Here is a 12982-nt window from a genome sequence, read left to right as displayed (position 1 = left end):
TAATATTTTTCATGTGAGTGTATGAAATGATTCTTCTGTTCTTGATTTTAAGAGCCCGAATTGCAATCTGAGAAATGGGCTTTGATGGTTTACTTCAAGATAGGTTCCTGTTATGTGAGCTGAGAGGCTTTATTCCGTGTGGAATATTCCCTCCCAGCTTCTTAGTGTCAATAGTTAGTTGCCCAGTTATTGTCTGTTTAATCTTTATTCACCATTTATGCAGTCTAGTGTTTTGATAAGGGTATGTTCTGGAGTAGATTGGAGCTTGAGCAGCTGTTTCAAATTAATAAAATGTCGAGGGCTATAGTGGAAAAAAGTGATGTAACAGCTTATTTTTTCCCTGTTTTTAACTTAGTAAATAATTTTTTCAAATAAATTATTATCTGGGTTATGTCATAGAGTGTCAGCTTTATTTTCTTGAGTGATATTTGGGAAAGGAAGGGATGTAGTTTGGATAAGCAGATTTGTTAAAATGAATTACGTGACCTGTGTTGCAGTAGGAGAACGAATGTAGGAGTTCTAGTATGTTCTTAATCTAACGAACACGAAATGGAGACATTAGCTTGATGTTAGCATTTACTTCTGAATTCTGTATGGAAGAAAGATTAATTGTTCCTTAAGTGTTGTAGAAGGGAAAGGCAGTGAAAGTTAAAGTTTTCACTCTGCATGTGAAAGATAAGGACAAGCGCATTGTTGAATTTATTCACTAAGGAGTTAGCCAATAAATGCCTTGTAAAGTAGCGCATGAATAATAGATGAAAGTAATAAATAATTTTGTCCTTTATAATATTTTCTATGTGCTTAGGTAGGCAGTTGTAAAGCGCATTTCCTGGTTTAAGGATCAGACATTTCCGAGGAAGCCTCTAGAATCCTTAGTTTTATTTGTAAGTTGGTCATAGACCTCAATTCACTCAGTGTTTGGGTTTTGTCACTGAAGATCTCTTTAATAGACTGCGGTGTGATATGTAGTAAGTTTTCATGGTATCTTTAAGAATCAAGCCTATAAATAAAGGGCTACCTGCTTTAATATATCTACTTTGTGTATAGCAAGTCATTATGGTATACAGTGGAAAAGCATCCTTGACGCTTGAGTTCAAGCTTTACTGTAGCACTAAAGCAATAATATACTCAAAAGTTTAACTTCTGAGTTAAGTTGCTTTAGATCTGTTCTAATAATAACTAATTTTTCAGCTGATCACCTGGTAACTCAATGCGTTTCATCCATGGTGGCTTCAAATAAATAGACTTGGGTTGTTTCTTTTCAGACTAACGGTTTTGCTACTTTGTATAACTTCTTAGAAATGTCCATTAAATTCCAAAGTGTTTTGTCCACTTTGGATTTGTACAGTAAACAATCTGATTCTCCCTTTCTGAGATGTCATGGCAAATAATTATTTACAAGGAATAAATAGAATGGGGTTGAAAAGGAGTAACAGCAAGTATCTTAGTTCATTGCCAATGGAATAATTGCCACAATGCTTAATTCTGAGCAGTAATGTCTTGAAAAGGTAACAAAAGAGTTTAAGCACTTCTCTGGAAAGAGAAAATAATATTGTATTCTGTATTTTAAAAAAAAAATGGTCTAATATTTGAATCTGACTTCTGTACTGGAAGGCATTGTAGAATCAGGGATGAACTGATTTATTAGCATGGATTTATACAGAGGAGATGATGCTTAACAAATTTGATTAACTTCTTTTGAGGAGATGACAGTGAGAGCTGAGAGGGGTGAAGCAGTAGACTTAATCTGCCTGGACTTCAGGAAGGCTTTTGATGTAATACTGCATAAAAGACTAGTATATAAGGTTAGTAAATATGCTGTTGATGGTGAATTCTAAATAAAAAAAATAACTAATAGAAATTCAATTCTGTAGGATGAAATGTCATACCGAATGTTGAATCCAGTTCTGTTCATAGTTTTCATCAATTACTTGCACTGTAGAATTGCAAACAGTAATACCCAGCTTGTGTAGCTCCTGTATTTCTTTTTTGTTTCTGGTCTGATATTTTCTATTTTGTAATGATTGATCACTTTCAGGAACAAAATTTGAGATTTAATAACTAGCTAATAATTGTTTTCTCTGAATTATCTCTTTAGTGCTCCCTTTAAAGTACCCGGTTCAAAGATGAGATCCACAAAACTGAAAGATTTGTAAGCCCTAGTAACATAGACAAACAGAATTGCAGGTGTTACTAATGGCAAAAAATTCTATAATATTTTATTTAAGAATCAGGAGTCTACTGAAATGAGGCTTGTTACTTAAGGATTTTCTGCAATATTACAGATATTTTGAAAGATCTGAAATAAGTTGTCTGTACAGCAAGATATGTGTGCTTGAAAACAATTATTAGAAAAGATGCTAAAGAATATTGGGACTCTCTTGGAGCAGGAAGCCATGAATATGGGAGCAGTAAGAGCCGAAGGAATCAGTCTGCCCATACAAGTCAGTGGCAGAAAGCTGGAGAGCTTTGAATGTTTTTGGTCACATGCTCAAACAAAAACATTGAATAATAAGATGATACAGAAGTAAATATTAAGACAACCTTTTCTATATCTGTGAAGAGTAGGAAAAAAGAATTACATCAGCCATGTGGTTCCCAGCTTTTTGTAATCTTGCAGATTTTTTTTTCCTCATGTTTGTACAACACTGTTCATCTTTAGTTCTCTAGGGAAAGGAAGTCTTTTTTAATTGATGTCATTCACAATGTCTCTACTGGCATGCCTGAGCAAGATAGAGATCCCTACAGTTTTATTGATGGCAATTCTAGGCTCATTTCCCAAAGGGAAAGTAGGGCAGAGATGTCAATGAACTGCTGTCATATAGGAGGACTTGGTGACTTTGTTCATCTCTCTCAGGTACTATGTGTTATGTCAATGACTAGTGCCCAACATCCCCCCAGCCTTGGCTGTTGGCTAGCCATCCTGAGCTGAGATCCTGGTGTGTGGTCTGTAGTCAAACAAAATGGACCAGCACACCTCCAGCCTCCTCAGTAGGCTTTTCAGCAAAAGAAACAAGAAGCTGAAATTTTTCAGCACTTCTACTGGGGACACTTGATTATTGCGACTTGACTGCATGTGTCCAGTTAATTCAGCTACAGGTCCAAGTAACAAAATGGTCTAGGTGTTGTGTGTTGTGCTTGAAGCTTTTGTGAATATGACAAATCAAGGACTTGATTAATGAGAAAATTATTCACAAGCTACTGTTTTATGTCCAGCTAGTGGAAGAAAAACTTAGAGCACTTACATTTAGCACTAAACCACTTCAGTGATAATATAGGAATATTAATTACTTCTTGGCTTGCAGTCAGCAGCTCTTCAGTGTCATAGGATTACTTATAAAAAATGTTCTGTCTACTGACAGTTATATTGTAGACATCTGAAGTTAGCCATTGTCAGAGAGATACCTGGTCCAGTTGTTCAGTGAACTGTATTGCAGTGTATCTGTGCTGTGTGTATATGAAGGTTTGGTATTGGATTTAGTAAAAGGTTCTCAGATTTCAGAATTAACTTCCTTGATTTACCAGAGTTCAAAATTTATATCCATGCTGCACAATTAGTCTCCCTTCATCCTGTGAATAATGTATTGCTTATAAAAAACTTGAAAGAGTATGATTGCACAGTACTGATCATCCAAAAGGAAAATGTATTTATGAAAGCTTAAAAAAGTTCTCGTCCACAAAGTAGGTTCTTTAGGTTGAGCTGGTAGAGTAAGTCAGAAAGTGGAGAGAAGAATAGAAGGGATGAAAAGCAGGGTGGCCTTAACCCAGTTGCTGGACTTTAGAGATCAGGAAAAGCAGCGAAACCCAAGGCTATTTTATGCAAGGGAAAGTCAGAACTGGGGGAAAGGTTGCACAGATGTGCTCCCATTTAACAATATACAGGAAGCTAGCTGAAGGCTGGTTGTGCCCTATTCCTCCAAAAAGCAAATAGCAGAATGGAAAAATTTCTGTTTATGTTGATCTTCAGAGCAGTAGGAAAGGGTGCTGATGTTTTATTTTTGAGTTAAGTAAATAATTTTGCTACTTGGAAAGCATAATATAATTTATTGGAAGCTATTTAAATAACTTAGGGATAGCCCAAAACCAAAGCTCTCAAGAGACATTTCATTGCCCATAATATTTAAATAGTGTAGGAATAGCCCAGTCAAAGCCCTTTCATGGAGTTCCATGTCTCTCAGACTTCCACAGGTTACAGTGTCCTTAAGTGCACTGGGCTTCTTCAGCTTATTTCTGGTGTCTGGAGATGTGGTTTGAGTTTTGTGGTGCACTTGAGTAGTCAGTGTTTAAAAACTCCTGTAAGTAGGAAAAGCTTCCAACTTAATAGCTTTCACCCAAAAAAAGGAATTAATGATACCCACACACTAATTTTTTTTATATATATATGAGATCAAGTACAGCTAGTACATATTGGAAAGAGGAGTTTCACCCTTTGTTTTCATTGTCAACACCATTCTTTTTAAAACCAAAGATAGGCAATGCTTTCATGTGTTTCTTTTTTCATTAAAATAATTCATTTATGTATGAGATGCACATTGCATCAAAAAACTTGTTAACATGTGGTTCTGTAGTGTTTAATATAGTTGTTTTCATAGTGCTTAGCTTGGAGCTAAGGAGCTTTTCTTGAGGCCATTTGTCAGCCAGACCATGTTGTAATCTCTGTTCTGATGCAGTTTATCAATGAAACGGCATTTATAGATTCACATTTTGTTCCCAACTCCTAGGAGGAAGCCCTGAGGCGACAACGAGAGCAGGAAATTGCACTAAGGCGGCAGCGGGAGGAAGAGGAGCGGCAACAACAGGAGGAAGCACTTAGACGATTGGAAGAGAGAAGAAGAGAAGAGGAGGAAAGACGTCAGCGAGAGGAGTTAATTCGTAAACAGGTGAAAAATGGCAAAAGGGACCTATTATGTTTAATTATGGAAGCTGCCAGAACGAACAAGCTTTGAAACATGCATCTGTGCCTGAGAGACTGTCAGTGTTGGTGGAGGAAAGCAAAGCTTGTAGACAGTATCAAGCGAATGAAAAATAGGGTGTTTACCTGTATCCTGATTTCAGACAAAATAATCAGAATCTAATCTGCCCTTTGGAAAAGACAGCTGTGTTGAATGAATGTTTTCCTTTGTGTTAGAGCCTTAAGAATGGCTTCACAGCACGGTATTTCTACTCCTTCCTTCAAAAGAAAGGGTACAGTACTAGAATAATTTCTTCTGAATTGTCACTTTCTGAGCCTTTACTATAGAATTGTTATCTTTAATGTCATCAGAGATGATCAGTTTTGCCAGTCCTTCTGTACTATGCCAAGACCATACCCACTATCAAAGTTTCAGCTTTTTTCTTCACTTTTCTTGTCTTACTATTAACACTTTCTTATCTCTTGGGGTCAGCTTTAGAAGTCCATATTGGGAAACTTGAGCTTCCAGCCCCCTAATTCATGCTGTCACAGTCCCTAAATCAAACTAATCTTGAAACACGATTGGCTTCACATTAACTTCCAGGTCCATTTCAGAATTGCCAGTTATTATTTAGATTTCTTTTCAGGGCTCTCCCTTTATAAGACATTCATCACCATTTCTGTCCTACCACACAGTCATCTCCTTTGTTAGCAGAAGCATCTTTTCCTTTGCAACTCTAGTGTTCAGTAACAACAGTAAACATAGCCATTTTTGTAATCTGTTTTCTTTCATGTCGACACCTCTTCTCTCTTTATTCCTGTCAGGTTTTATTTCATTGAAAGTATAGCAGTGCTTGACTGTAAGTAGTATAAGCAGATAGAAGCTCAGACTTGAAAGATGCATAATTCCTAGAAGGAAAGTGGTGTGAAATTAACTGTTCTGAGCTAGGGAGATATCATTCTCTTCCAAGTCCTGTGGTGGAGCAGTGGGAAACTTATAATTTGAGGGGATATAGACTGTATTATTGGGCTTTCTTGTCTGAGAAATGTAAAGGTAAATGAATAACCTAAACAGCACATATTACAGATATAAAGGCCTCTCTCTGTTCTGTCAGGATCTCAATACCACAGAGTAGAAGAAATCTAGATTTTCTAAGTCTACTTAGTCTTTACTCTTCTTTATGTCCTGGGAAGGAAGAGGAGGCTGCCAAGTGGGCACGTGAAGAGGAGGAAGCTCAACGGCGACTTGAGGAAAGTCGGCTACGCATGGAGGAAGAGGCAGCCAGACAGCGGCTCGAAGAAGAAGAACGAAAGCGCAAGGAGCTGGAACTCCAGCGCCAGAAAGAAATAATGAGACAGAGGCAGCAGCAGCAGGAGGCTTTACGACGGCTGCAACAACAGCAGCAACAGCAGCAACTTGCACAAATGAAGGTAACGTGTTTCTACAGTTTAACTTCCTCCTTCAGTTCAGTATAGTAAGTAAAACCACAGCTGGATTCAGGGTTGTCTAGACTAGCAGGAACAGAGCAGGGAGGGGTGAACTATCTGGAGAGGGAAGAGGGTGAATAGTTGACTTTGAAAGTGATGGGAGAAACAAGAGGAAGGTAAGTTGCGAAACACAAAAGAAAAAGGTTTGGTCAATAGAAACGTACTGGAAGGGGATTCACAGATGAGTACGGATGTTTATTCTGCTGAAATGAGCAAGGGCCAGTGCAGTTTCTAAAGCTTGGAGTTTCTAAAGTTTTTGAAATCAAAATTGATTGCTCTTTTTCAGGCAGTTATGTGTTACCTTATTCTTGATACACTGCGTCTTTGACACTATGATACATCAGAGGGCAATTCAAAGAAACATACAGTTTATACTTCGTACTTTTTAATACTTAATTATACCATTTTATACTTCCCGGTGTTTTGTTAAAGTTTAAAGGGGGCCTTCCTTTTCCCCTGTGCTGTGGGCTTATACTGATTTTTCATGATTATACTTCAGCAGTGTTCTCTAAACATTTTGTAATTCCTAATGATGTGGGGTTTTGGCCCAGCTCCCTTCATCTTCAACATGGGGTCAGCAATCAAATTCAGGAGCTTGCCAATCCCAGACCACACTGTCATTGGCAGAGATCCAAAAGTTAGAAGAAGAACGAGAACGGCAGCTTCGAGAAGAGGTAAATACATTAACAGAGTGTAACTTGTTAGGGTGGATTCAACTATGTGACTGCTTAACTGTAAATTAAGTGATTAGAAGGAATAGTGAGGATGAGGAATGTTTTCTTGAAATAGCATAACTCAAGTAAAATCCTGTCTTTCAGGTACAGGTTCAATAAGTACTCGTTTGGAGGGTTTTCATAGCTTCTTAATATAAATATCTGAGAGGAGGGGAAAGTGTGCCCTTTTCTTTTAACCCTACGAGTGTGATATGTTCACAAAACAATATAAAATTCTTTCACATCTATACTGTAATTTGTTTGCAGTTGCACACAAGACTAGGGCATTGGGGGTGGGGGGGGGGGTGGGGCAAGTGGTGGTAGAGAAAGTATTCCTCCAAGACCCCAAATGCTTAGCTGGCTGCAGTCATGATTAGCCAGATTTATTCTGTGGAAGGCTAATGAGCAATTTGTATTTACTAGTTAGTTAGTGTCTCCCTTTTTGGAGGAACTGTAAAGGCTCAAAAAATAATAGATCAGCCAGACTCCTCCAGAGGAGAGTGAAATCAGTTTAAAACCAGTTTCCCAGCTAGACTTTTGAATAGTAATGATCATCTGAAAGTACAGTCAAGCACTTTTGTCTTGCATGCAACAGCAAAGGCGTCAGCAGCGTGAACTAATGAAGGCCATCCAGCAACAGCAGCAGCAACAGCAGCAAAAATTGTCAGGCTGGGGTAATGTCACCAAACCAACAGGCACCACCAAGTCCCTGCTGGAGATACAGCAGGAAGAGGCAAGGCAGATGCAGAAACAGCAGCAACAGCAGCACCAGCAGCCAAACAGAGTCAGAAATACTACGGTACGTACGGTATTTACCTAATCAGTATGTAGAGGGAAACAGTACATGACAGTTCTCCATGTCTGTTCATTACTGTTCTGCCAGGTCTGGTGCTAATAACCAGGATCTCTTTGTTATGTTTCAACAGCACTCTAACCTGCACACCAGCATTGGGAATTCAGTGTGGGGCTCCCTAAACACTAATCCCAGCAACCAGTGGGCATCTGACCTAGTCAGTAGCATCTGGAGTAATGCTGATACCAAAAACTCAAACATGGGTTTCTGGGATGATGCAGTGAAGGAAGTGGGACCTCGTAACTCGACCAATAAAAACAAAAGCAATGCCAGCCTCAGGTAGGAATTGGGGAAGGAGCTTTTGCAAAGAAAGGCTACCACTCCTGAGATGATCACTTAGCAGTTATAACATCTTCATGTGTGTTCCTTTTTTTCTGTGTCACTCAGGATCTGTTTTGACAACAAAAATAGCTAATAGGTGACCATTCACAATTTATTTTGTCATCTACTTGGAAAATTAGTTGATTCTTAAACAGTGTTTGCATCTTGTAAACTAGTGAGTCTTGTAACACTGTACTGTATACTATACCATTGATAAGTGCGGTAATTTATAATTTATTACATGTGTTTTCTTTATCTCAGTAAATCTGTAGGTATTACAAGTAGACAAAACAAGAAGGTGGAAGAAGAGGAGAAGCTGTTGAAATTGTTCCAGGGGGTTAATAAAGCCCAGGATGGATTCACTCAGTGGTGTGAACAGATGCTTCATGCACTCAACACAGCCAACAACTTAGATGGTAAGAAGTGGGGAGGAATGTAAATGATCCACCTAGTTGGTTTCCTGACCAGATAGTTCTGAGGGAAAGTAATGGCATCAAAGTAATGTTTTTAATGCAGTCAGCAAAATGGCATCATTAAATAGTGGTCCGAAGAACTAGCTGCATCATCTTCTCCGTGGCTTTTGTTGGGCTAGCTATAACAAATTGGTGGGGATTGGAAACAGTTTTAAAGTCTGCCACCCAGAGCTCTGCTGAGGACTTTTGGTGGTCATGGAAACATTATCAGGCAGATGGATGAGGATCCAGTTCACATTTAAGTGCAGGCCAAATTATCATACGCCTCTGTGCAAAGCATTTTTTGGTGTGAAACTGGTTGTTTTTTCACTAATTCTGCTGGAGGGCACATAGAGGAACTCCCAGTCCAAGATCACAAACCGATACCTTCTTGTAGCAAAACACTGCAGGCTTCCTACTGCTTCCAGTGTGGACCTGTGCAAATCCCTGTGCTCCAGCATCTGCATGCTGCAAAGTTGTGGTTCTGTGGGACCCTTGAACCTGAGTGAGGAACCAGTGCTGCCTCAAGAGCCAGAATTACACCTCATGCAATTGCAGTGCCGCAGCTTCCCTCCTGTTAGAGCAGAGATACTAGAAGTAACTTGTTGGCCCCATCTGTGGTAAACTAACTAGCTGCATCTGGTCTCTGAGGCCATGGCACTGCAGTGCCATTGTGGGTCATGCATCCACAGTGAGCTCCCATGTTTCCAAGGGTACCTTGTGCCACAGGTGGTGGCAGCCTGTTGTCCTGGTGTCTTCCTGGCTTGTGATTTGCTTTGCCCTTTTCCATGTTAAAAAACTCAATGCAACAGAGGTATTCTAAAGACAAAAAGATGGTAAAGAAGGCTTGCAAGTGAGCTAGGTGTTGAACTTCAGGTGCTTACAGGTCAGGACAGCCACTGTGGAGTGTGATCTGTTGTGCTTCAGCCAAAAAGACATTGTACTGATGACAGCTCCGAGGCGAGTATTTTCCATTTGGGCCTGGCATTAAATTTGAGCTTTAAAGCTGGCAGTGGCTAAAGCTGATGGGCTAGCATACCCTTAGGATTGCCAGTTTATTTTTCCTTCTCATCATATTAGCTGGCTTTCTTACCCTTGTCTTGACTGTAGAATAGATGAAGCATTGCATTGTAGGGCTTTACTGTAGGGAACTTAAAAGGGCAAGCTGTTTGCCATGGCTACTAGATGAGCAAATATTTGAAACAGAAATCCAAAGTTTGTGTTTATTGCATGCACGTGTCCACGCATCAACATGCATACCCTCATGGCCTGCCTTCTTCTTGCAGTTCCCACGTTTGTTTCTTTCCTGAAGGAAGTGGAGTCTCCTTATGAGGTCCATGATTACATCAGAGCCTATTTTGGAGATACTCCTGAGGCCAAGGAGTTTGCCAAGCAGTTTCTTGAGCGCCGTGCCAAACAGAAAGCCAGTCAGCAGAGGCAACAGCAGCAGCAACAGGTAAATCTTACTTGCTATGGTCCTTAGGAGTGTACGGAGACTATATTTGAGTCTGAAGAGTCTGCATTTCTGCTGGATTGATAGGAGGGTGAGCAGGACTTTACAGGTCATGCAAAATGCAGAGAATAAATCAGATTTCAAATATTTACTGCAGAATCGAGTTTCCTTTATAACTAACAGTTGAGGCCAGTTGTAGATCAAATAGTGTCTTAGCATGTTGATCCAGGATATGCTTTAGAAAGATGAGGTAGATGTGTTGGATGGATGCATCAGTGGCTAGTGCTACCACACATGATGCAGAAAGTGCTTTGGGCTCCCTGAATGTTTTTAGTATAAATAAACCAAACTTAATTGCACTTTATAATCTTGTACTTGCTTTGTTTTCTAGGATTCAGTGTGGGGGATGAACCACAGTTCGCTACATTCAGTCTTTCAGACCAATCAGAGCAACAACCAGCAATCCAATTTTGAGGCTGTGCAGAGTGGGAAGAAAAAGAAGAAACAGAAAATGGTTCGCGCAGATCCCAGCTTGTTAGGTCAGTTTTCATTTTTAGAAATTAACATTTAATTTGGGAAAAGCCTTGTGGAGTGTAGAATTCTTGTTAACCTTAAATGGGAATGTTGAATTTGAGTAGAAAAGGTAGTTGTTGAAGCATCTTTAGAATTTGTTTCAGTATTATTAATTAATTATTTTAAAAATTCTGTATCGGTTTCATGAAAAACTTTTGTTGAATTTCCCCTCATGAAAAGGTTTCTTCAATACCTTGGTTATTATCTGGAAACCTTAAAGTAGTTCAGGGATGTCACTTAAACTGCCTTTCCTCTTTTGAGTTGACCAATGCCTATTTTATAGAATTAAGGCTAATTCATTCTTTCAAGAAAAGCACGTTTTCTGTGTCTTCACGAGGAACAGCTTCTTGAGGCTTGCTTTTATTCTTTTGCACCTTTTTACATGAGCTAACTGCCCTAGTCAGAAAAGATGGCAAAGATCTTACAGGGAAAAAAAAAGTCGAAAAGTGGATAGAAGTTTTCCAACTGGAGGCAGTGGAGATGATGTCATCATTAGTAGTCTCTTGGGTTTTTTCCCCCCATCTATGTTAATTTTTATGTGAGGACGGTAGTTAATCAGCCCCTATAGCATTGATGGAAAGATTTCTTTAAAGTGGCCCTTAAGATACAAGGGCATCATGTAAGTACACGAGTAGTGAACATTGTGGGATGTAATGCATTGCTGTAGTATTCTTGTAGAATAAGTGTGTTCACGTTTGTGCCGTGTGTGATTAAAAAAACCTAGGGTATCACACTGGCCCAGTATTTATTGTGCTGGTGCTACTTAGCTCATACTCATACACACTAGCCTGGTATTAACCACCTGGAAGTCACTGATTTTTTTTTTTTTTTTTTTTTTTAAGGCTCTAAAAGAGCCCTGCTGCCTTATCTTCCCTTTTTGTTCTCAAAAAAAAAAAAATCAATACTCTTCAATTAAATCAATGATTTCTGCATTGCAGTATACTGAACTCTTCAGTGGAATCCCGACTTATGTGACCCCTAGATGTCAATACAGCGAGTCTGATCTGGGTCTTCAGTTGAATAATTTAAAAACCTGCTCATATAATGTGAAGAAGAAATCACTAAATACAATCAAGAAGTTGCAACTGTAAGAGAACTAGCACATGCAGCTTCTTAAAAATCAGTGCACTATTACAAAGTAATTCCAAAACCTTTCAGGTAACATACTGCCACGAGAGGGAGCCAGAACAATTTTATTAAACCTGCTGAACAGAGCAGTTTATCTGTTGAAGGTAATGGCTGTGAAAAGGGTTTGTTTTCTAGCACAGAGCAAACCTACATACATAGCAGTCTCAAGACAATGAAATGTCAGGTTTGTGTTTAGTAGCCTTACACAGGAAAACTTTCCCTTTTCTCATGCTCCATATGGGGTTGGTACAACTTTAAAAAATGGATTTCAGTAGGAAGGTTGCATATGATATATTGGATTTTTTTCCTTGTAGAAAATGTTTTTGCTCTTTCTTACACTTTCCTCATGTGCATTGTGTCCTCAGTACTTACGGTTAAAAGGTTGGGTAGAAGTTTAGGTGCATCTTGAGCCGTCTGCATAGCCCTATATAACTTTGTACATTTTTCATGTTGTATTCCTGAGACAGAAGGTTGTAAAAAAAGCATGGAAATACATGGAATTGTCACTAGGTTTCATAGGTGCATGTATTTAGTCTTTAAAGTAAGGGGTAGAATTGCTCACACCCCCTGAATTGTTGAGCATGACTCCACATTTGGATTCTGAGTTCACAAAATGTGTACTTCTGCCTCTTGGACCATGTAAGCACAGTGTTGACAGGCACTTCCAAGTACCAGCTGACTCAAATGTGCTCCCTCCCAAGACGTTGCTGAGCCACGTCACCGCTGTGCCTAGACGTGCCTTGTACTAGCTCTGCAGGTGACATTTTAAATGAAAGTTGAAACCAGTCTTCTGGTGATCTGTTTTTAATGACCAAGTGATACTTGCCTAAATATACATTTTATTATCTTTGATTTATTAAGGGAACAGCCGAACAGTTTGGGTAATTCTCTAGCTTTACTGAATACCTCCCGAGTTTTTATTTGATATGCATTATTCACTTTATCTTACACATGCTACTGCATGTAACAGATGTATTGCATCAAATAAAATATACCACATCCAGATTTTTAACACAAGTCTTTTTTTGGTTTACAGGGTTTTCAGTGAATGCCTCATCAGAGCGGCTCAATATGGGAGAAATAGAGACTTTGGAAGACTACTGAGCATGT

General features: G+C 39.1%; 1 protein-coding gene across 13 annotated transcripts in view; it reads left to right on the top strand.

Annotated features, from left to right (window-relative positions):
• GIGYF2 (GRB10 interacting GYF protein 2) overlaps positions 1-12982 on the top strand; it is a 79342-nt gene extending 66360 nt beyond the window's left edge. For 6 of the 13 annotated variants that reach the window (XM_075716394.1, XM_075716393.1, XM_075716391.1 and 3 more), the window contains 10 exons: positions 1704-1805; positions 4722-4880; positions 6086-6322; positions 6931-7053; positions 7688-7891; positions 8019-8224; positions 8528-8682; positions 10005-10174; positions 10563-10710; positions 12909-12982. In XM_075716394.1, the coding sequence (XP_075572509.1) occupies positions 1704-1805; positions 4722-4880; positions 6086-6322; positions 6931-7053; positions 7688-7891; positions 8019-8224; positions 8528-8682; positions 10005-10174; positions 10563-10710; positions 12909-12976 (1572 nt within the window). In that variant the 3' untranslated portion in view covers positions 12977-12982. Of the gene's footprint in view, positions 1-1703; positions 1806-4721; positions 4881-6085; positions 6323-6930; positions 7054-7687; positions 7892-8018; positions 8225-8527; positions 8683-10004; positions 10175-10562; positions 10711-11682; positions 11916-12908 lie in introns of those variants that run through there. The other 7 variants (XM_075716400.1, XM_075716399.1, XM_075716403.1 and 4 more) reach the window with 3 other exon arrangements.

The sequence above is a fragment of the Pelecanus crispus genome, chromosome 9, assembly GCF_030463565.1.
Source record: "Pelecanus crispus isolate bPelCri1 chromosome 9, bPelCri1.pri, whole genome shotgun sequence".
Classification (NCBI taxonomy): domain Eukaryota; kingdom Metazoa; phylum Chordata; class Aves; order Pelecaniformes; family Pelecanidae; genus Pelecanus; species Pelecanus crispus.
This window is presented reverse-complemented; position numbering and strand designations above follow the sequence as displayed.